Source organism: Delphinapterus leucas, chromosome 2 (assembly GCF_059928025.1).
Source record: "Delphinapterus leucas isolate spDelLeu-1000000601 "Yukka" chromosome 2, BTC_Dleu_Yukka2, whole genome shotgun sequence".
Lineage (NCBI taxonomy): Eukaryota > Metazoa > Chordata > Mammalia > Artiodactyla > Monodontidae > Delphinapterus > Delphinapterus leucas.
Genome location: NC_143130.1, coordinates 9,992,552 through 10,016,406, shown reverse-complemented (window position 1 = coordinate 10,016,406; position 23,855 = coordinate 9,992,552). Strand labels below are relative to the sequence as shown.

The window sequence follows — 23,855 nt, the reverse complement described above, 5'->3', positions numbered from 1 at the left end:
CCTTCCTGATCACACCCTGGCCTGGACAGTCATGTCCACAACAGACAGCCCTGTCCACAACAGACAGCCCCTCCAATGAGTCTGGGATGAAGAGTGCTGGATTTCAGGCCAGCTTCTCTTAATTGAGTGCACACAATTTCACTGAACTCGAGAGAAACTGAATGTAATCTCTGGGTAGGAAATATAAGTCTGGGAGCCATACAGTACACAGCTGCTGTTGCTGTGTTCTTATGCCTTGTACGTGAGATTGGCGTAGGTTACTGTGTGTTGGGGTAACAGGTTCTTGAATAATTTCCAGGGTCTTGTTATCTTCATGCAAAAGCCCAAGCGAATTCAACAACAACAAAAAACCAACCAACCCCCTTCCGAAAAGGGCAAAGAACTTGTATAGACATTTCTCCAAAGAAGATGTACAAATGGCCAATAAGCACATGAAAAGATGCGCAACATCACTAACGATTAGAGAAATACAAAGCAAGATCATAATGAAGTAGCACCCCACACCCATCTGAATGACTGTTATCGAAAAACAGAAAACAACACCATTGACAAGGGTATGGAGAAACTGGAACAGTTGTGCACTGTGCGTGAGAAAGTAAAATGGTGCAGCTTTATGGAAGAAAATAGAGCAGTTCCTCAAAAACAGAATTACCATATGATCCAGCAATTCCACTTCTGGGTATATATACCCAAAAGAATTAAAAGCAAGGCTCAGGGCTTCCCTGGTGGTGCAGTGGTTGAGAGTCCGCCTGTCGGTACAGGGGACGCGGGTTCGTGCCCCGGTCCGGGAAGATCCCACATGCCGCGGAGCCGCTGGGCCCGTGAGCCATGGCCGCTGAGCCTGTGCGTCCGGAGCCTGTGCTCCGCAATGGGAGAGGCCACAACAGTGAGAGGCCCGCGTATCGCAAAAAAAAATTAAAAAAAAATAAAAAAATAAAATAAAAGCAAAGGCTCAAGGAGATATTTGTACATCCATGTTCATAGCAGCATTATTCACAATGGCCAAAAGGTAGAAGCAACCCAGGGGTCCGTTGATGCATGAATGAAAAAACAGATTGCTGTGTATACATAAAATGAATGTGATTGAGCATTAAGAAGGAAGGAAATTCCGAGACATGCTACAACATGGATGAACCTTGAGGACATTATGCTCGTGAAATAAGGCAGTCACAGAAAAATAATTATTGTGTGGTTCCACTTACATGAGGCACTAAAGTAGTCAGATTCATAGAGATAGAAAGTAGAATGGTAGTCACCAGGGGCTGGGGAGGGAGGAATGGGGAGTTGTTGTTTAATGGATACAGAGTTTCAGTTTTGCAAGATGATCAAGACTTAAACAGATAGATGGTAGTGATACAAATGTACTTTCTTTTGCAGAGCCATTTTTCTCTCAAGAAGGGAGCTGCAGCCTTGGGCATTGGAACAGACAGTGTGATTCTGATTAAATGTGATGAAAGGTGAGCATGAATCTGCAACCCTTGTCGGTTAGCAGTTTGCAAATTCTACACATACATCTCAAAAGGACTAAAGTCCGAAAACAGGCAATGACTGTAGAACAGCAAACCTGCGTCCACCCCAGCTGCTGGCCTTTGCTGTTTCTTTTTCACTCTTGCTTGGAGTCCTGGGACATTGTTCCTCTATGCCACTAACGCATTCACAGCCTTTGACTGAATCAGAACCTTTGTTAAATCAATCAAAATATTCTGGGGCTTCCCTGGTGGCGCAGTGGTTGAGAGTCCGCCTGCCGATGCAGGGGACATGGGTTCGTGCCCCGGTCTGGGAAGATCCCACATGCTGCGGAGCGGCTGGGCTCGTGAGCCATGGCCGCTGAGCCTGCGCGTCCGGAGCCTGTGCTCCGCAACGGGAGAGGCCACAACAGTGAGAGGCCCGTGTACCGCAAAAAAATTCTGCACCAAGAAGGCGCAGAAGGACATTCGTCACCTGGGCACTTAAGCAACAACCAGCAGGTGGAGAACTGATTTATGGAGGTGTCATCATTCCAGGCACCATAGATCGTGTGAACTTGATGGAGTGATTACAGGAGGGGGGACAGTTTAGGGAGCAAGAGGTAAATAATGCCCCCAGCAACTCATCAGCTCAGTGCCTGAACCAAAGAGCTCTCTTAGGAAACATCTGTCTTAACTGGCACCCAAACGTTGTAGGTACTCTGGAAAAAGGTCGAGGGGAGGTTAAAATATTAATATAAGAAAATACATTTAGTCTTTAAAGGATGGAGTAAGAAATTCCACTAAATTAAAAGGATGCCACCCATTTCACCATTTATTTATTCATATATATTTATTAGACATTTATGACTGCTCACCATGGCACTAGGCTCTAGAATAGCATAAGGTGTAATCCCAGTTCCCTGACCGTGTATGGCCTAAGTGGGGAGATGTAGTAACGTCAGAAGGATGGCAGGCTCACCTGAGGTGGAGCAGGGCAGGTGAAGTGCTGGAACTGACAGGAATTACTGACTGGCCGGTGAGTGTGCAGGTTGAGAGGTGAGTTGAGGGGGAACGCCAGGCTTCGGGGCTCACCAGTTAAGCCCTCGTGGTGCTATTCTCTGAGGCAGAGAGCCCCGCCGAAGTGAAAAGTTTAGATTTGGAGCTGCCGAGTGTGAAGAGCTTATGAGATGAGACGTCCAAGTGAGGGTGTCAGGTAGGCAACTGGGAACAGCAGCCTGGATGTCAGAAGGTGTACAGTGGGAGCCACGCAGAGTGGCCTGGGAAAGAGCTGGGGAGCATCCCCATTTCGGGGACAGGCAGAGTCAGAGGGGCCCGCAGTGGAGACTGGGAAGCAACAGCCACAGTTGTTGGAGAAGAATCGGGACCCGGGGCCATGAGGGCCACGGACGTGTTTCTAGAAGGAGTGGTTAACAGCAGCAAATGTCACCAGTAGATGAAACGAGGGTCAACAGCTGCCCCTCAGCTTTCCTGATGAGAAGGTGGCTGGCGAGTCTGGCAGGAGCAGCTTCAGTAGAGGCGTGAGCGTGGAAAGCAGTCCGCAGGGGCTCGAAGGGTGAGGGGAGAGGAAACGGAGATGGAAGGCAGACGTTTCTAGAGGTGGAGCCGCGAAGGGAAGGTGGTAGGGCAGAAGGTGGACGGAGAAGATGTCGAGTCCAGGATGGTTTTGGTTTGGTTGTTTTAAGGAAGGGAACTCAAGGTGTGTCTAACTGTGCAATGAAGGGTCTGCTAGAGATGAAATGTGAATTATATGAAAAAAAAGGGATAAAGTAGCCGAGCTTTCACTTCCTTTGTGAGTTCCTTATTCTTTTGGCTAAAATTATGTAGGCTCTTCCTCTCAAGAGCTCACAAGAAGTCTGAAATCATCTTACATTATAAAATGGGAAGGAGACAGAGGGGGAAGCAGGAGTGGTGATGGAAGGGCAGGGGCGAGGTTTAGGGAGGGCTGGCGGGGAGCGAAGGGGAGAGGGCTCTGGGCTATTGCTGCGCTGACCACCTGCTAATGGATTTCAGTCGGGAAACCCTCAGAGTTGGAAGGGTTCTTGGACATTTATTCATCCAGCCTTTTTTTTTTTTTAACTTTGTATTTTTGTGAATAATTTCAAACAAAGAAAAATTACAAGGATAGTTACAGGAACTCTCATACACCCTCACCCAAATTCACCAATTGTTAACATTCTGACATATTTGCTTGATCACTCTTTCTCTCCATGTATGCAATTTAATATTACATGTTGAATGTAATGAATATTACATACATACATTATTTGTATATTACAGATATAATTTTTTCAGAACCATTTGAGAATTCCTTGCAGACATGCCCTTTTTACCCCTTAATACTTCAATGCGTATTTTTTGATAACAAGGATATTCACTTACATAACCGCAGTCCAGTTATCAAAATCAGGAAATTTGACATTGACACAAGACTATTATTTAATCTATACACCCTATTCAAATGTCATCAATTGTCCCAATACTATCCTTTGGAGCTATTTTTTTTCCCTGTCCAGGATCACAGATTACACTTAGTTGTCATGCCTTTTTATTCCCCTTTAATCTGGAACATGTCCTCATCCTTCCTTTGTTTTTCATGACATTGATATTTTGAAGAGTGTAAACCATTTATTTTGCAGAATATTTCTTAATTTGGCTTTGTCTGACGTTTCCTCATGGTTAGATTCAGGCGATGCATTTTGGGCAGGAATTCCAGGGAGGCGATGCCTGTCTTTCTCAAGTGCATCTGATCAGAAGTAATGTCCGCTTGCCTATTGGTTAAGGTGGTGCCTGCCAGGTCTCTCCACTGTAAAATGACTATTCTCTACTTTGCAGTTAATAAATATCTGTAGGGGATGCTTTAAGACTATATAAATATTGTGTTCCTCCTAAAACATTCGTTTAGTAGTTTAGCATCCATTGATGATTCTTGCCTGAATTATTATTATGATGGTTGCAAAATAGTGATTTTCTAACTCCATCATTCCTTCTAAGTTTACTAGTTCCTTTCATTCTACTGTAAGGAAGAACTTTCCTTTCCCTTTTTCTCTCTCTCTCTCCATCTCTCTTTCTCTGTCTCTGTCTGTCAGTCTATCTGTATGTCTCTGTTATTTTTTATCAGTATGGACTTACAGGTACTTTAAGAAAGTAATTCTCTCTAGCATTCTCTTCCATTCTCTTCGATTTCTCCATAGCTTGCTCCTTCAGGGTTCCCTTTCACTTACCTAAGTTACTAGTAAATTGCTGTTAAACCTTACAGAAAATAAGTCTGACCGAGATACTTGATGCCTGGTTGGCACACGACTAGAAGAGTCACCAGCCTTCCTAGCTCCCTTGTAACACAAGAATTCTGTTAGCTATTTTGATTAACACTTTTATACCACAAAAATTAACTACTTATGCTTTTGTATACGTCTTTAGTTCTTTCAACTTATCACTTAGCTTTGTCAATTACAGTTACATTTCCCTGCTCTCCTGAAGTACCACACTTTGCCACACAATTGATGTAAACAATTGAAAGTATAAATAATCTGGGGTCATTATACTCTTTTATTCAATTAGCTGAGTTGTGGCCGGTGCCTGGAGGCAGTAGGGAAGCTAATTAACTTTCGGGTCCTCAGGGAGCTACTGAGTGCGCTGTAATAAGATAGACTTCACCCTGAATCAATTATTATCGTCAGGGCTGTGGGGAGCCCCCTGAGTGTCATATCTCCTATGGGTTTGGATGCAGAGAATTCAGAGATGCTAGCAGTGTCTGTGCTTCATTACGTCCTATATCAAGAAGGATTCTAAAATAATAATAGCTGACACATATGGAGTGTTTATTATACGCCAGGCACAGTCCTAAGCACTTTACACAGTTGCTCTAATTAATTCGTTTATTAGAGACACAGAAGTATGTTCCCTCACATTTCCCTGGTGCTGACATAGCTTGTGAAGAGTTTCTATATACACAGTAGTCTTAAACAGTATGACGTGGTCTTCTTTCTCCATTTGACTCATGGTCTTGGCAGGGTGTGACAGCTCCAAGGTCACATAGCTGGGAAGTGAAGAATCAGAGGTTGGACTCAGAAGAGAACTCCAAGTGTTCAACAATTAAGCATGGTCCCTTCTCTTCTTGTGTTTTCCATTTTTTTTAAGTTGTGGTAAAATACACATAAAATTTACCCTCTTAACCGTTTTTAAGGGTGCAGGTCAGCGATGTGAACTACGTTCACATTGTTGTGCTACCATCACCACTTTCTATCTCCGAAACTCTTTGCATCTTGCCAAACTGAAAGTCTATACCCATTAAAGACTTTCCGCTCTCCTTCCCCCCTGCCCCTGGCAACCGCCATTCTACTTTGTGTCTATGAATTTGACTGCTTTCAGCACCTCACTCCTTTTTGTCTTTTTGTGATTAACTTGTTTCACTCAGCACAATGAATGCCTCAAGGTTCATCGTGTTGTAGCAAATGTCAGAATTTCCTTCTTTCTTATGGCTGATTCCTCTGTTGAAGGACACTTTAGGTTGTTTCCTAATCTTGTCCATTGTGAATAACGCTGGAATTCACATGGGAGTACAGATATCCCTTTGAAATATTGATTTCATTTCCTTTGGATAATTACCAAGGAGTGGGATTCATAGATCACATTGTATTTCTACTTTTAATTTTCGAGGAACCTCCAACCATACTGTTTCCGTTGTGGCTGTATTAATTTACATTCCCCCCAAGAGTGTAGAAAGGTTTCCTTTTCTCTACAAACTTACCAACATTTGTTTTTTCTTGTCTTTTTGACAATAGCCATCCTAACGAACTGTTAGGATGTAACTAATAGTAACATGTAACTGTATGTGTTAGCATACAGTATTTGTTTTTCTCATTCTGACTTACTTCACTCTGTACGTCTAGGTCCATCCACCTCACTACACATAATTCAATTTCGTTTCTTTTTATGGCTGAGTAATATTCCATTGTATATATGTGCCACGTCTTCTTTATCCATTCATCTGTCAATGGACGCTTAGGTTGCTTTCATGTCCTGGCTAGTAAATAGTGCTGCAATGAACATTGTGGTATGTTCTCTTCTTTTACTCTTTTTGAATTATGGTTTTCTCAGGGTATATGCCCAGTAGTGGGATTGCTGGGTCATATGGTAGTTCTATTTGTAGTTTTTAAGGAACTTCCATACTGTTCTCCATAGTGGCTGTATCAATTTACATTCCCACCAACAGTGCAAGAGGGTTCCCTTTTCTCCACACCCTCTGCAGCATTTATTGTTTGTAGATTTTTTTTTTTTTTGCAGTACGCGGGCCTCTCACTGTTGTGGCCTCTCCCGTTGCAGAGCACAGGCTCTGGACGCGCAGGCTCAGCGGCCATGGCTCACGGGCCCAGCCGCTCCGCGGCATGTGGGATCTTCCCAGACTGGGGCACGAACCCGTGTCCCCTGCATCGGCAGGTGGACTCTCCACCACTGCACCACCAGGGAAGCCCTGTTTGTAGATTTTTTGATGATGGCTATTCTGACCATGTGAGGTGAAAGGAGATATGTCATTGTAGTTTTGATTTGCATTTCTCTAATGATTAGTGATGTTGAGCATCCTTTCATGTGTTTGTTGGCAGTCTGTATATCTTCTTTGGAGAAATGTCTATTTAGGTCTTCTGCCCATTTTTGGATTGGGTTATTTATTTTTTTGTTATTGAGCTGCATGAGCTGCTTATAAATTTTGGAGATTAATCCTTTGTCAGTTGCTTCATTTGCAAATATTTTCTCCCATTCTGAGGGTAGTCTTTTCATCTTGTTTATTGTTTCCTTTGCTGTGCAAAAGCTTTGAAGTTTCATTAGGTCCCATTTGTTTATTTTTGTTTTTATTTCCATTTCTCTAGGAGGTGGGTCAAAAAGGATCTTGTTGTGATTTATGTCATAGAGTGTTCTGCCTATATTTTCCTCTAAGAGTTTTATAGTGTCTGGCCTTACATTTAGGTCTTTAATCCATTTCGAGTTTATTTTTGCGTATGGTGTTAGGGAATGTTCTAATTTCATTCTTTCACATGTAGCTGTCCAGTTTTCCCAGCACCACTTATTGAAGAGGCCATCTTTTCTCCAATGTATATTCCTGCCTCCTTTATCAAAGATATGGTGACCATATGTGCGTGGGTTTATCTCTGGGCTTTCTATCCTGTTCCATTGATCTATATTTCTGTGCCAGTACCATATTGTCTTGATTACTGTAGCTTTGTAGTATAGTCTGAAGTCAGGGAGCCTAATTCCTCCAGCTCTGTTTTTCTTTCTCAAGATTGCTTTGGCTATTCGGGGTCTTTTGTGTTACCATACAAATTGTAAAATTTTTTGTTCTAGTTCTGTGAAAAATGCCAGTGGTAGTTTGATAGGGATTGCATTGAATCTGTAGATTGATTTGGGTAGTATAGTCATTTTCACAATGTTGATTCTTCCAATCCAAGAACATGGTATATCTCCCTCTGTATCATCTTTAATTTCTTTCATCAGTGTCTTATAGTTTTCTGCATACAGATCTTTTGTCTCCTTAGGTAGGTTTATTCCTAGGTACTTTATTCTTTTTGTTGCAGTGTTCTTTTTGTTGCAGTGGTAAATGGGAGTGTTTCCTTAATTTCTCTTTCAGATTTTTCAACATTAGTGTATAGGTATGCAAGAGATTTCTGTGCATTAATCTTGTATCCTGCTACTTTACCAAATTCATTGATTAGCTCTAGTAGTTTTCTGGTAGCATCTTTAGGATTCTCTATGTATAGTATCATGTCATCTGCAACGAGTGATGGTTTTACTTCTTCTTTTCTGATTTGGATTCCTTTTATTTCTTTTTCTTCTCTGATTGCTGTGGCTAAAACTTCCAAAACTATGTTGAATAATAGTCGTGAGAGTGGGTAACCTGGCAGCGGCAGGCTGCACAGGCTCCCGGGAGGTGAGGTGTGGATAGTGACCTGTGCTTGCACACAGGCTTCTTGGTGGCTGCACCAGCAGCCGTAGCATCTCATGCCCATCTCTGGTGTCCACGCTGATAGCCGCGGCTCACGCCCATCTCTGGAGCTCGTTTAGGCAGTGCTCTGAATCCCCTCTCCTCGCACACCCCGAAACAATGGTCTCTTGCCTCTTAGGCAGGTCCAGACTTTTTCCTGGACTCCCCCCTGGCTAGCTGTGGCGCACTAGCCCCCTTCAGGGTGTGTTCACGCCGCCAACCCTAGTCCTCTCCCTGGGGTCTGACCTCCAAAGCCCGAGCCTCAGCTCCCAGCCCCGCCTGCCCCGGCAGGTGAGCAGACAAGCCTCTCAGGCTGGTGAGTGCAGGTCGGCAGCAATCCTCTGTGCGGGAATCTCTCCGCTTTGCCCTCTGCACCCCTGTTGCTGTGCTCTCCTCCGTGGCTCTGAAGCTTACCCCCTCCGCCACCCGCAGTCTCCGCCCGCAAAGGGGCTTCCTAGTGTGTGGAAACCTTTCCTCCTTCACAGCTCCCTCCCTGAGGGGCAGGTCCCGTCCCTATTCTTTTTTCTCTGTTTTTCGTTTTTTCTTTTGCCCTACCCAGGTACATGGGGAGTTTCTTGCCTTTTGAGAAGTCTGAGGTCTTCTGCCAGCATTCAGTAGGTGTTCTGTAGGAGTTGCTCCACAGGTAGATGCATTTTTGATTTATCTGTGGGGAGGAAGGTGATCTCGGCGTCTTACTCCTCTCCCATCTTGAAGGTCCCCTTCATCTTCTCCATTCTTAGCACATGTTAATATTCATCTCTTCAATTTTTTTTCACCCAGTTGTACCTTAGAATTATTTTTCTAGGTTCCCATTTCTTTAAAATTCATAAAGCTCTACATAGAATTATTTTGTAATATTAAAATATCTTTATAACCTTCTTTCTCATTTCAAATGTTACATTTTCTCTCTTTTTTATTAGACTAATCAGATATTTGTATATGCATTCATCTTTTCAATGTATGAGCTTTTGAATTTATTAATTTGGTTTACTTTATAAAGTTTCTAAATCACTGAAAAAACTTGTCTCATCCTTTCTGCCTACATTGTTTGTTGTTATTTTCCTAGCTTCCTGAATGAAATATGTTTAGTTATTTTTAATTCCCTGTTTAGTTATTTTTAATTTCAAAAGCATGTCAGGCTAAACATTTTCCTCTGAGAATGATTTAGGGTGCTTCTCATATTTTTATATGCCCTATTCCCATGTCATTAATTTTTAATGTTCTGGAAGTGCAGTTTTGATTTCCTCTTTGACTCGAAAATTATTTAGAATAGCCAAGCATGGTTTCTTACGTGGTAAATTGAACTTCTGTTTTTTTTTTTTGGCCACGCCACAAGGTACATGGGATCTTAGTTCCCTGACCAGGGATTGAACCTGCGCCCCCTGCACTGGAAGCGCAGAGTCTTAACCACTGGACCGCCAGGGAAGTCCTTTGAACTTCTTATCATGATCCTTTTCTTCTCTGTACCAACATGTCCAGGGAAGAGGAATGGCAGTTTGGGGAGGAGGAGGGGTGATGAGAGACCACCAGCATCCCTTCCTGCCCACACAGTTTCCCTCGTCATCTACCTCCCTCTCAGCCCCAATGTTAATTCCTAGTGGCAGCGATAAGGTTTCATATTTTCATATGAAAATAACTCTTTACTACATCATGGTTGGGGTCCTCAGTTGCCTATCACTCTAGGGAGTAAGTATAAGTCAGTGCTTTTGGAAAATGTAAAATTTTTTTTGTATAGTTGATTAACCATGATGTGTTAGTTTCAGGTGTACAGCAAAGTGATTCAGTTATACATATACATGTATCTATCCTTTTTCAAATTCTTTTAATTACTAGAATTAGACACAAAAATCACCAAAAACATCCTGTTCCCATATCCTGACCATAATGCCAAGGGATCCCATTGTGCATATTGGAAGACAAATCTTAAAGGAGAAAAATACAGTTCATTATTATAACGTTCTTTTCCCGAATCAAACTCTATTTTAAAGGGACCAAGGAAGTTCACTGTTTATAATTATGGTAAAATTTTTTTGGCGAAGGGCTTGGTTTTGTAATGCCAGTACTTCCTGAATGATCTGTTTTGACCGCTGTTTATTATTTTATCTTACGAGCCCTTCCTAGGATAAGTTATCACGTGGGTAGCAGCCGTGTGGACACACATGGAGCTCTTTTCCCCAAGGTGGTCCCCGAGAATGTTTTACCGTATAATTCCTGCAACACTTTTTTTCCAAGTCAATCCACGCAAATTGTCAAGTCACCACACAGTCCAGGCAATTTGAAAATTCACTTCAGTCCATGAATTCCCCTTGCTTAATCTACATGACAATCAATGTTAAAGAAATAGTCTTGCTAAGCACTGACTAGTTAAAAAACAAAAACAAAAAGCTAGCAGTTTTCTGTTACTCCTGTAGCCTTTGGGGGCTACATAGAACAATATCATCTAAGGATGATAGAGTGATAAGCTTTAGCGGGAGGGTCTATGTTTTTCTTATTTTACTAATCAGTACTAACAGCAATACGAACTGGGCTGAAGGAACTACTCAGTCCAGGGGGGGCTTCCAAGAGACCACAGTGGAAATACTACCTACATCATTACAATTCTAGGACTCAACCTGAAAGGTTTCTTGTTAAGTCAAGGTAGCAGGCATTTTTTGATAAACCCCGTAAACGCTTCGGAAGACATTTATTGTGCAGCACTGAGAACCCCGGGATCTGATGTCAGAATACAGCTCCAAGTTTGAAATCTGCCCCTACTAACTGTGTGGCATCCTGCAAGTCACACAATGCTAGTACTACTAGTAATAACAATGAGACTAACATGCATTGACTGGTTACTATATGCTAGGCAGAGTTTTATACTTAGTGCTTTACAGTGTTTGATATTTACTGTGTCATTCAATCCTCCTGTAAACCTTGTGAGGGAGGTACTAGTAATATCAATTTATAAATGAATAAACAGAGGAACTGAATTCCTCAAATACACACAAGTAGCATAGGGTCTGGAGCGGAAACCTGGTTACTGTCTCCACATTCCAAGCTTTTAGCCACGTTCATCCGCTTCGATGAGCCTTAGTTTCCTTACCTGCAGAGTAAGGACAGTAAAAATTCTCTTGCGGGGTTGGCATGAGTGGCAGAGATCAGGAGTAAGGCATAGTACAGGGACCGCTTCTAAAACTGGTAATTCGTTATCACTGGCGGGGCTGCTGCTATCAACAGTGGTCGTAACATTAGTCAATTTCTAACGCGAAGGATCACGCGTCCTTTCTTCTTTGCACACAAATCTCTGTGAACAGAGCCAAGCTCTAAGCATTTAGGAAAGGTTGTTAGAATTATTATAGTTCAGCAGGGCCAAGGAGCAGGGTCACCAAAGGCTCAGGCACCCGATTTGTGACCATTTGGATGCCTGCCCAGAGATCTACATTCCCCATTAACGTGCTTCTTCTGGTAAGATCGTTCTTCCCATCGGAGCCACGGGAAGATAGCCATGCATCTGGGTCCAAAGTCCGCACACGGGGTAATCTGTGCCTTTTGCTTCTTTGCACAAAGAGAAGGTGCTTCCAGCTGGCAGCTCTGGCTGGCAGTGTGGCATTTTGCCCAGGAAACTTCATGAAGTTATCTGACCCTATAGCATCACATGAATCTTTTTTAATTTTCTTTTTTTAAAAATTTATTGAGGTAGCATTGGTTTATCGTATTTATAAAAGTTTTACGTGTACAATGTAAGGTTTTGACTTCCGTATACATGACAGTGAGAGCGTCATATGAATTTTTAAAGACTGTCACAAAATCAAGAATCTCAGTGCAAAACAGCCACATCCGAAGCAGCGGTCTGGTTCAACAGTCCTCACTTTAATGGCAGTTCTTTCTTAAACACTAACACCTAACAGAGAGAGCATCGCAAAGCATCAGTCACAGCTTAACTGGGCACTTAAAGGCTGCATGGGTAAGCGTAAAAGATATGCATTTTTGCTATGGAAATACCTCTAGACCAGACATATGTGATGCAACAGCTGTTATCCAAAGCTGCCCTGCACCAAGACATGCTTGTCTGGAAAAGCCAAGACTGCCAGACAGCTTCTAATCCTCAGAGGAGCCTGCTGGCTGTCATCCGGCTCTCTCTCCCTCCACAGCACACGGGCAGGCGGGGATGCACAATGCCACTTCCGGACCTCGCTGCCCTACAGCCGTGATGGCTCAAAACCCTGGGTCCTGTGGAAGGTGCTTGGCTAACCTGTTACACAATTACTGAAATACCTACCAGGCTAAAACTTCCATTTCTAAAGCAATATTTCTCAACATGTGGACTTAGGTCTGCCTGTGTCACCATCTCCTTGTTAGAAACGCAGATTGCTATGCGTGTTTGTCTATTTACTTGTCTCTGTTTGTCTCCCTTGTTAGCGTGTAAGCCCTGGAGAGTAAAAGCTGGCCTGTTTACTGTGGTGCCTCATACCCCTAACAGTGTTTGGCACATAATGAGGCCTCAATAAATTAATTTGTAGAATGAATTGATTCCCGGGCCCTATACCTGACCTCCTGAATCAAAATCCCTAAGAGCACGGCCAAGGAATATACATTTTAAAGACATACACAGATGACTTTTATGCATGCTAAATTTTACAAACCATTGTTGTAAAGTAATTCATCCAATTCTAATTGGAGAGATGAAAAGTTTTGTCTCTAGGGGCCCCCATACTAGCGGTCTTGTCAGTCTCTAAGGTAAAATGAACATATTAATACAATCCTAGGGGGAAACTTTTTCCTTCTACTCACATACCTCCAACAGATGTCGATCTGCCACCCACAGTGTGCCAGGCTCTGGGTTCCTAAGTGGACAAAACAAATACGGGCTTGGACGGCCAAATGCCTGGCAAAGTCTGGAGCCTACCTGTTAAGAGCACACCCAGAGCTTTCCACTCTGCGAGAAGCGAACACTTGGACTTGATTATTTGACAAGGCTGTCCCTTCTCCCTGCCCTGATATGGAAATGGGACAGACTGTATGTTCATTACTGTTTTCCCGGCAGGTTTGAATGACACCTCCGATCCATGAAAGCCAGATATTATCTCAAAGAATTTATCTTATCTTAAAAGACAATATAACCTTTCTAAAGAGGTTTCCTATATGTTTGGCCCTTTAAGTTTGTTCTGGAAGCTTGGCATTTTCTTTCTAGGTAAAGCCAGCCTTTACCTGGTCCTGGGCTGTCACACAGGTGACTGTCTTGTCCTGTTTCCTCATTTGAAAAATAAGACAATTAGACTAGAACGAGGTCTAGAGCCCCTCGCAATTCTGACGTCCCCTAATCTGTTACTTCTCCATGAGGTCTCACTGCCTGGGCTTCACAGAATATCCAGATGTGATTAGTGAGCAAACAGCTATTGTCAGGCCGGTCTCCCCAAAACTCTCCAAGGCAGAGAAGGTTAGTTGTGGTAGACTAGGTAACATTTGGGACTTGCAAACCATTTCTGAGAATTCTCTCTCTCAGTTTCTATGTTTGCCTACAAAAATACTACGGCAATTTTAATGCACTTAAAACTTGATGTAAAAAGGTAAATATAAGACCTGAATGTCCTCTGAAATTTGAACTTTTTGTTTCTGTCACGGTGGAGCAAGGTGTTTTAGCACAGCCAGATCTAGGAGAGGCTGAAAAATCACAGCTTTGAGGGACGCTCCCAAGCCAAGCTGTGAAGTATAGGGAGACACGTAGGGCATGAAAGGGCCTCCAGAGCCCTTTCCCCGACCCCCCCCCACCACAAAGCCTGCCCTTCCATTCCCTCTGTCCTTCCTTCAGAGGCGCATCTCACAGAAGTTCCCCAAAGGTAGGCTGCTCTGAGTTAGAGTCATACCCTCAGCACCAAATTTAATGCCCTTTGTTCCATTGCAGCCCAACTGACTAATCACTGGTGATGTGTCCATTGCCATTGCCAGGTAATTGCATTTTAACTGCCTTTCTTTGGAAAACAGCCTCACAAAACTCAGTGGTTCTCCATTCTTTCAGACCCAATGTCTACGTTATATGCCAACTATTATGTAATACCTTCTTTGTTAGCCTGAAATGAAAATTGTAGAAAATATAACTTACCTACTCACTGTGCCCAAATTATTTTTATAAAAAGGAGCAAGGTTAGGGGCTTCCCTGGTGGCACAGTGGTTAAGAATCCACCTGCCAATGCAGGGGACACGGGTTCAAGCCCTCGCCCGGGAGGATCCCACATGCTGCGGAGCAACTAAGCCCATGCACCACAACTACTGAGCCTGCGCTCTAGAGCCCACGAGCCACAACTACTGAGCTCGCGTGCCGCAGCTACTGAAGCCTGCACACCTAGAGCCTGTGCTCCGCCACAAGAGAAGCCACAAAAATGAGAAGCCCGTGCACCGCAAGAGTAGCCCCCGCTCGCCGCAACTAGAGAAAGCCTGCACAGCAATGAAGACCCAATGCAGCCAAAAAAAAAAAAAATAGATAAATTTTTTTTTAAAAGGAGCAAGGTTAGAGAAGTAGTTTATAATAAGACAACATATTTCAATAGGTAAAGCTTAAGCGAGACCACACTAGAAGCTCTAAAGGAGTAGCCCAAATGCTTGCTCTGTGTCTAAATCTATATCTACCTAAAGTCACAAGGACCACCACAAATGACTATAGAGCTAGTGACACATTCCAAAACCTCACTTACTGTCCCCTAAATGCCAGTAGCCTCCCCAAGCATTTATTGTGACAAACGCCTCCCCATCATTTATTTTTCCAAATTGTCTTCTACAAACCTAGATCAATGGCCCAGATGTGAAAAGTTTAGCCAGTTTAGCAATGCCAAGAGAGCTATTTTAGTTTAAACAATAGTTCACAGCCTCCAGTAACATGCAGCTACTCTGTCCTCTGCCTGGTTTTTTTCCCCAAAATCTTGGGGTAGGAATGTCATAATGCATAATGACAATCTCAACAATAAAAGCTAACATTTATGTAATACTTCCCACATGCCAAGTGCTTTAAAAAATTTTTTTGCATTTATTAACTCATTTAATCCTCATAACTCCATAAGTAATATTATTATCACTGCGTTCCAGGGATCATAATAATACGCACAGGGAAATTCAGTAACTTGACTAAGATCACACATGTAGCCACATCTAACTTCTTGTAGAAATCAACTCCTTTGGTTATTATAATAGTGAGGTTTTATAGTAAGCAAAGTACTACCTGTGTTTCTATTTTAGGAAAGGAACTTTTCAGAGATGAAAGGATGCTTCTTTCTCCAATGCCTGTCTGCCTGTTTGACATTTGAGTCCATGAGTTCTTGGCCTCCTTTGTGCTTTTAGCCCTTGGAATGTAATTAGGTAGCTTTTGACAATATTTTCATCCAAATGATTTGGAGTGGATTTTCTCTTCTTGGCGCTTCGTCTCTGTGTGAAATTGCAGGTCCATTCACTGGAAGATTTGGAATGCAAATCTTTTTCTGAACTCTGCTTTCATTGCCAAAAATCTTGCTCCAAAGCAGGTTTGTTTTAATCAAATTAAGAAATGACCTAAAAAGCAGGCTGTGTGCAGAGTGGAGAGACATGTGGACAGTGGGGTCGGGCATCTCCTAAACGTGTCAGAAATTACAGTCCAGCATCATTCAGGGAGGAAATGCCTTTCTTTCTGGAAACAACCGAGGAGTTGTTCTAACTGATCATTATTATCAATGATTTAAGGTTGGACTTCTACCCTCCTGTGGCTCCTTGTAAAGACGACAAAGGAAATTATTCAAAGCAAACTTGATATACTTATTTTCCTTTCAGGGGGAAAATGATCCCATCTGATCTTGAAAGAAGGATCCTTGAAGCCAAACAAAAAGTAAGTTTTTGAAGGGAGCTTTATCCAGCCCATAACAAGCTGATGGTATGTATTTCTGTTTCCATCCAGTAGAGAACACATTTCTGTTTTATTTTTAAAAGAGAATATGGAATTTTGCATTGTCGTTACTTATTTCTCTGAGTGATAGGCTCTGCTTTGAAAAGGTCTAAGTTACTGAATAAATACCATACGCAGTGGTACTGTAACAGTTTCCAAAGGATTTTTCTTCCCACGTGATGAGAATTGGCACTAAACAGACACATCGGAAGGACTGTATTCACAAGTGGAAAATCCCAGGAAGCTAATGTAGCGTATGGGAGTTACTGTGTGTGGTTATTTGAAAAGAGCCAATATTTCCTGCCTAGACACATGCTGATGTGTTGGCCCTTCAAACACCTTATTTTTCAGGAAGCAATTCAGTACTTTTTTTTAGAAGTGACAATTTCTGAAGACCTGCTAAAAATTCCTACAAAGCTCTAGGAAGTCATTTACATCCCTGGATGGTTCACAGGCCAGAGCTTTTAGTAGATCTAATCTACAGTTCCTAGTTCAACGATATAACACACGAATTGTATTATTAGAATCTCAGGAATAATTATTAATTTTCATATGCCCTTTTCCCCCCTACAAAGTGGCAGCCGCATCCTTTCCCCTTGTTCTGGTACTGGAACCACTTCTAGTCACATAAACCTTTGCTGCCACCTAAAGACTGACTCTGTAACGTCAGGTTCCATCATGAATTTGAGGCATTCTTGGGCATCTTTCAGCAGTGGCCTATTATTTCTATCCATTTTCATTTAGCCACGGCCAGACAGACTGAGCCAACTTAGACAGATAAAAGTCATGGCTTACTGTTTGGCCCCAAGTGAACCCTCTCCTCTAAGACTCTAAATAGGAATAATGGGCTGGTCAGAGTTCTTCCCTTTGTCCTCTTGACTGCTCACTCTGGAAGATTTATTACGTTCAGAGGCCCTGTTATGAAAAAGGAAGATTAGAAAAGTAATCGGGCATGGGGTAGGGAAGGGCAGAAAGTCTCCCTGGAATATATCAGTGGTTTGTGGGCACCACGAAGCTTACTCACCTCTGAGTCCAGTGTAGCCTCTTCTGAGAACCAGAAGTCTGTTCTCATAAGGCAACTGGCAGGGCCAACAGAATGGCCTGGAGAACCTAGACCCTGGAAAACAAACATCATTCCTACTAGGCTCCAAGGTGTTGTTAACCCTCCTGATGGTTCCAAAAATGCAGACGTGTATGATAGGAGGAGAATGTCCACTGTCTTTTTTTAATCAGCTTTTTAAAAGGATCCTTTGACCCCCCCCCATTTTACAATATTTGGGGCTCTCTCATTTGCACAGGGATTTGTCCCTTTCCTTGTGAGTGCCACGGCTGGGACCACCGTGTATGGAGCATTCGATCCCCTGTTAGCTGTTGCTGACATTTGCAAAAAGTATAAGGTCTGGATGCACGTGGATGTAAGTATCCCATAGGGACTGCCACTAAAATGTCCTTGCACGTTTTTTCACCTGGAGCTCATGGAATGAAATGTATTCTCTCTATTTTTTTACTTTAGGAGTTTATTTTCAGGATGGTGATAGTTAAGCTTTTAAAAATCGCAGAGACAAAGTAGTACACAACTCGCACAGTACATAACATTCGCTGGAAGCATTCTGAGGCTGATTATGCCTTAACTTTCCCAACAGGATAATATTCTTATTTCTATGACCAGGACCTCAGCTGCGCACTTAGTTCTCAATTCATTGGACCATAATGTCCAAGGAGGAATATGGCCTGTGTACACACACACACACACAGTCACACACATGCAAAGCTTACTTCCCTATGAGAATGGTCCAAAGAGTAAATAGGAGTTGCATTTATATAGGAAATCCAATGGATGAAAAAATTCAGCTCAAGTCAGAGACTAGCATAATCAAACAGGAAAGCGGACTTGACAACTTGCTAGGAAATATGAATCCGAATTTCCAATGTGTTATCTTAGTCAGCTAATAAGATAAACTATATATGAGATGTTTTGACTGCAGGGTTAGTCACACCAAAAAATAATGGAGATGCACCCATCAAGACATTTCCAAATGAAACAAAATGTCAACTTTTAGAAGGACAGATTAAAGGGATTAAAGTTTAGACTGGTATGACTCCAAGTGTGGCTCCAAGATCGGCTGCTCTCTGCAAACTGTTTAGGACCCACCATGAGATAAGGAATCAGTGCCAAATCATCTCTAAGCACGATGCTTGGTTCAGCTGATGTGTTTTCCATTGTGAGACTTTCTCGAAGCAGGAAGCATAAGTTGATTTACATTCTGGTGCAAGAGGCTTATGTTATAGAGTAGACTGTTTTGAGTAGATCATTTTGGCTTTATAGTAAGCATTCAGACCAAATTAATCCCTCTTTCTTAATGAGCAGAAAACCTCCAGAGGCTAAGTTAGGTAAATTTCCATTACCCCAGAGTTATCCTGCATCGCAGTTTCCAGTCTTCTTTTCCTTCCCTGATTCACAGTGTGAGTTGTTCTTTAGCCTACCAGAGACCCCTTTATTTCACACATGAAGACACTGAGAAAAGGTTGACAGACCCAAGTACCATCAGTGACCTGGGTCTTGGAACTGGAGAGCCTATGAAACCTCACCAGCTGATTCAGGAAGAGGATTATCTTGACAGCCTTAAAAGCAGCAATGTGTGTCCCGAGCCAGCAGATGCAGTAGGCTCTCCTCCAGAATTTCTACTTAAAATAGAAGAACCAGTTGTATTAGCTTTCTTTGAAACATATCAAATTTATCACTCATTATCCTTACTGTTTATAATTCTATAATTAAACTGGAAAAAAATCTTAAAATATTACACATTTGGAAAATTGGATAATTTTTCAAAGTGTAAAGGGACTGAAATTACAACAGAGAAAAGAATGCAATTATACCCAGTTTTTTTCTTTAAAATTATCCCAGGATTATTTTTACACCCAAAGAATGTTAACATTTTCCAATGAATCTCCATCTTTACATCTTAAATTTGAAGGAGATCATTACACCAATTCAAATCTTCAAACTTGAGAACAAATTTTTAAAGGGGCACATTCTTTATTGCTCAACCAATTGGCTGATACAAATCTTGCCTGCTTGCTTTTTTTTTTTTTTTTTTGTCTGTTAGTTTTGTTTTGGCTTTTGGTTTATCTTATCCAAAATTACACATCAGTAAAATAGGCTTGGAAGATGTCTCCTCCCCCTGGAAGCATGCAGACTTGTCAAAAAGAGTTTTCCTTGCAACTTGAAAGCAGTTTAAAGGGTCCCAGCCCATCTTATCTACTCTAAACTGTGGAGATACTAGGGTTTCTAGTTCTGAGATTATGAGCTTCACTAAGACTGAGTGGTGGTGATGGGTTGGGGGAGGATCTCTCTCCTTCTCATGCAGACTGAGGAAATGTTTGGCCCCTTACATCCATAGAAATCTGAGGTGGAGCCTGAGACCTTAGAATAGCCCCCCAATTTAACCTTTGGAAGTCTAGTGGCCAGTCTCCAAGTTACCTGGGGTTGAGGCTGTACCTTTCACCCTATGCAATGCTTGCTGTTCCGGAAGACACCAAACTCTAGAAATCCAGGCAATTAAAAACACTGCCTTTTTTTTTGTATGCTCTCCCTTTTCCAGGCAGCTTGGGGTGGGGGATTACTGATGTCCCGGAAACACAAGTGGAAACTGAGCGGCGTGGAGAGGTACACACATTTTTCTTGTTAAAAACCTAAAGTGTGAAAGCTGAATGTGAAAAGCAAATTACACCCAATTTCCAAGAACTGTGGGTGTACAGATGAGCCCATTCTGTGCAGTGCCTGTGTGCCTTATGTGCTCATGTATGCATGAATATTATGTGTAGACAACGAAGAAATTAAATCCCATACCAAGTGACCCAAGTGGAATGTTTCTAACTGGCCTCCATGGTTGGCCAGAGGACTCAGGAATGACCTTCCTGGGATCTCTGAACCAACTACCGAAACTGTTTAAAACTTCAGGCCGTCCACTGTTTTCTAGGGAGATATACAGCTTTCATGTTTCATGAGAGGATAATATCCACTGCTTTAAAGAAACCAATAAATAATTTTGTGAAGCAAATAAGCACATTGTAATTTATCAGCGTTGAAAGAGGAGTTTGGGGTTTAACATGGCCCCTTTACTTAAAGTGAAACCTGCCTGTGATAACATGATCTGATAGTTTCATCCCCATAATAATTCTTCTGGTGTAGCTCTGTTTGATGCTGCAAAGCACCTTTTATTCAGAGACTAAGCAGTAGACCATTGAGAAAAGCCGCAAAATACAAAGGAAATAATTTTTGATTAGCGTAAAGCCTACTCAGGGCCAAAGGAAAAAGGAAAAGAGATACAGAATGCAAAATCAGCCTCGGCCTTTAGTTCTGACCCACGTGCAGAGGGAGCTCAGAGTTCCTGGTCCTCCGTGCACAACATGGCAGGTCAAGGACAGTGGTGAGCTCTGACACTCCGGGCAACTGAGAAAGCCTGGATTCAACCAGGGCTGCCCATTGCCCACTGTGCCCTGCCCAGTAGCCAGATGCTGCCCAGGAAGAGTTTCCCACTGGCTCTGCCTCTGGACATCTTGGCACAATTTCTGTCCCAAGGCGAGAAGAGAGGCTGCTGGAGCTCAGAAGCAACTGGGAGCACTGGGCAGGCAGGGCAGCCGGGCCAGAATGAACGGCAGGGTGTGCTGTGTGACATCCAGGCCCACCCATATGTAGAGAAGCCGCGGCTGTGGAAGGGGGGCAGAGGCAAAGTCTGCGGCACTCTGCCGCAGTAGCGGAAAGAAGGCCCAGGTTGGCAGGGTTGTGTCTCTGAGTCTGCTGCCTGCCCTCTGACTGCAGGTGTCAGTTCAGGTGTGAGTGGGTGAGGACAGGCACGGCCCCTTCCCAGAGGGAGCCAGCTTTAGGTCTCTGCTTCTGGTCCATTGGGCTGAATTCCTTTTTTTCATGAAGATCCGCCTGAAACCAGAAGCTTAAGGACGAGGCAGTGAGCTAAACAGTGAGAGAGAATGAAGAAGAGAGAGCCATTCAGAAGGTGCCTGTTCAGAGGATCAGAACAAGAATTCAATTGACGTGCTATCGAGAGAAGTGGCCTGGACACAGAACCTTCTCGTCTTTGAGTCCCTTTCAATTGAGCAGCCCAAAAAGTGAGAGGCTGTTACTGTACCTTTCATACCAGCTGTGACTCCAAGTGCTGACGGCCAGCCGTGGAGCCCCCTCGACCAGTGATTACCTGAAAGCTCGCTAACTCACCTACCCTGGGCCTTGGAAAGATAAACACCCATGTGCTTTTGGACTAAAGACTAAAGACTTTTGAGAGCAAAGCTTAGAACATTCGTCATGGGACATAGCGTCCTCTCTAATTGCAGCAATTCTTGAAACTGTGTTGTAAGTAAATCTACTAAGTGGAATAGCCAAACAGGTAGTCTTTTTTAAAAACGAGGGACCGTCGGCCCTTCCCTGGCGGTCCAGTGATTAGGACTCCGAGCTTCCACTGCAGGGGGCACGAGTTCAATCCTTGGTCGGGGGGTTTGAGCCGAACCCCCTCAGCCATCCGTTGATCTGAGAGAATCCATCTCAGTGACTCGTTGGCAACAGGCACACTTTCTTTGGTGGATAAGATTGTAAGGCCACGGGACACCCCCGGCCATAATGTGCGTGGACACACGTTTAGGAAAGAAATTTGCCTCACTTGAGATGTTACGTTTCTCCAAGCACTAGGACTCTCTCTGAAGTGGAGGAAATCTGTGGTCGATTCCTGTCGCCAAATCCAGAGGTGGACCAGTGGTCACAGGGATCCCAGAGTACCGTCCTCATAACAAAATGGCACAAGCACCCAGAACCCTGCCTCGCATCCCCTTCGAAAGCCAACCCAGTTCTCAGAAAGCACCTTTCTTCCCTGAAAACAGTGTCAAGCTATTTAGGGATGCTGTGGCTGAGAGAGTGCCCGGAGCCCTGGCACTCCAGAGCATGTTTCTGGGTCCTGTCAGGGACCCTTCTTTAATCCCTCCTGGCAGCAGGCTGCTGTGTATCTGGAAGAACCCAGTGTTGCGGTCCACTCTCAAGACTTTCTGGCCAAGCTGAAGGTTCCAGCACAGATTCTGCCGAATTACCAATTATTACTCTCACTCCCACCCCTGAAACTCAGTTCCCAGACCTCTGTCATAGGCAAGCCACATCGCAAGGCACGGCGCGGGCACAAAGTCAAGTACGACACGAAGCCTATCTTCAAAGGCTTTAGAATCTAGTAGGGAGACTGCAGTCAACCATGGATTACAATTCAAGGCAGAGGAATTAAAGGCTCAAGAGACGATCGGTCTCCTAACCACGGTTATTAGGAGGTTATAACCTCCTAACCAGGGTTATTAGAGGAGAGGAAGCCTTCCCCCGGGGGTGGGCAGTGGAGCTTCATCAGGCAGAAGTGGGAAGAAGGGCGTGAAGGTGAAAGAGCAGGGGCACGGAGGTTTGAGCGGATCCTTGGTGATAGTTCAGACAGGTCTGGTTGGAGACTGAGATGGATTCATGGCAGTGACCAGGGAGCTAGCGGAGGGCCCAAAAGACGTCCTGCCCGGTGAGTCTCAGCGCGGGGCCTGGCCGCAGAGCCAAGTGCAGATCACCGTAAATCCCCGAGCTGAGCGTCACTGCTGTGTGAGCCATTATTACGCATGGAGAGCATTCTGTTTCTCAGGTTGGGGAGAAAACCTGGAAAGGCCCTGCCATAGCAGCCATAGTGCAGATCCGAGGAGAGGAGTGGCATTACCTGCGCTTTGGAAGGGCTCCTCTGGATTCAAGAGGAGAAGGAGGCCAGGACTGGCTAGACCCTGCTGGGCATCACAGAGCTCCAGGTGCAGGAGGTAGCGGAGGGGAGAGATGCTGAGGGTGGGAACCGGAGCAGCCGCAGCAGCTGCGAGGGAAAGGAGGACATGAAACCAGGAGAGCTGCGTTATCATCAGAGACCGGCTCTTCAGTGTAATTTGAAGGACCGCTGCTTCTGCTTCCTTCGCTTGCTTCTGGAATATCTTGTGTGTGTGTATAGAAAAGTCGCACTCCAGTTACACTAAGAACACCAGGTGTTACAAATGCTGAAGCATGATTTGCATCTAATGCTTTTTTTTTTTTTTTTTTTTGCCTTGCTGTACTTTCTAATATTTTAGGAAGTTCCAGAGAGTTTCCTTTTTGACAGATTTTACAGTTTTGTATATCATGTTGAAAAGCGTGAGGGACATTTTTTTTGGATACGTCTTTGATTGAGCTAGCTTTAGCTTGTTGCATATATCAAACTGCCTGGGGAACTTTTTCAGTATGCATATACCAGTCCCATCCCAAGGAAACATTGCAGACTCTCCAGGGTTTTGAGTGAATACCTGTGGCATTAGGTCATGGTTAGAGCAAGGACCCTGTGTAGACAGGCAATGGCTTGAATCCCACTCGCTGGTTGTGTACCCTTGGGCAAGGTGTCTCTCCATCTTTAAAACTGGTACAATAACAGTATGTGCCTCACAGGGTTGCTGTTGTATGGATTAGATAAACTAGTCCGTCTGAGCCAATTAG

The 23,855-nt window shown here is 43.5% G+C and overlaps 1 protein-coding gene across 1 annotated transcript in view; it reads left to right on the top strand.

The window, feature by feature from the left end:
* Positions 1-23,855, top strand: part of GAD2 (glutamate decarboxylase 2) — a 65,832-nt gene that overhangs the window by 23,326 nt on the left and 18,651 nt on the right. The window contains exons 8-11 of the mRNA XM_022580532.3: positions 1,378-1,457; positions 16,213-16,267; positions 17,623-17,739; positions 19,927-19,991. Coding sequence (XP_022436240.1) covers positions 1,378-1,457; positions 16,213-16,267; positions 17,623-17,739; positions 19,927-19,991 — 317 coding nt within the window. The remainder of the gene's footprint in view (positions 1-1,377; positions 1,458-16,212; positions 16,268-17,622; positions 17,740-19,926; positions 19,992-23,855) is intronic.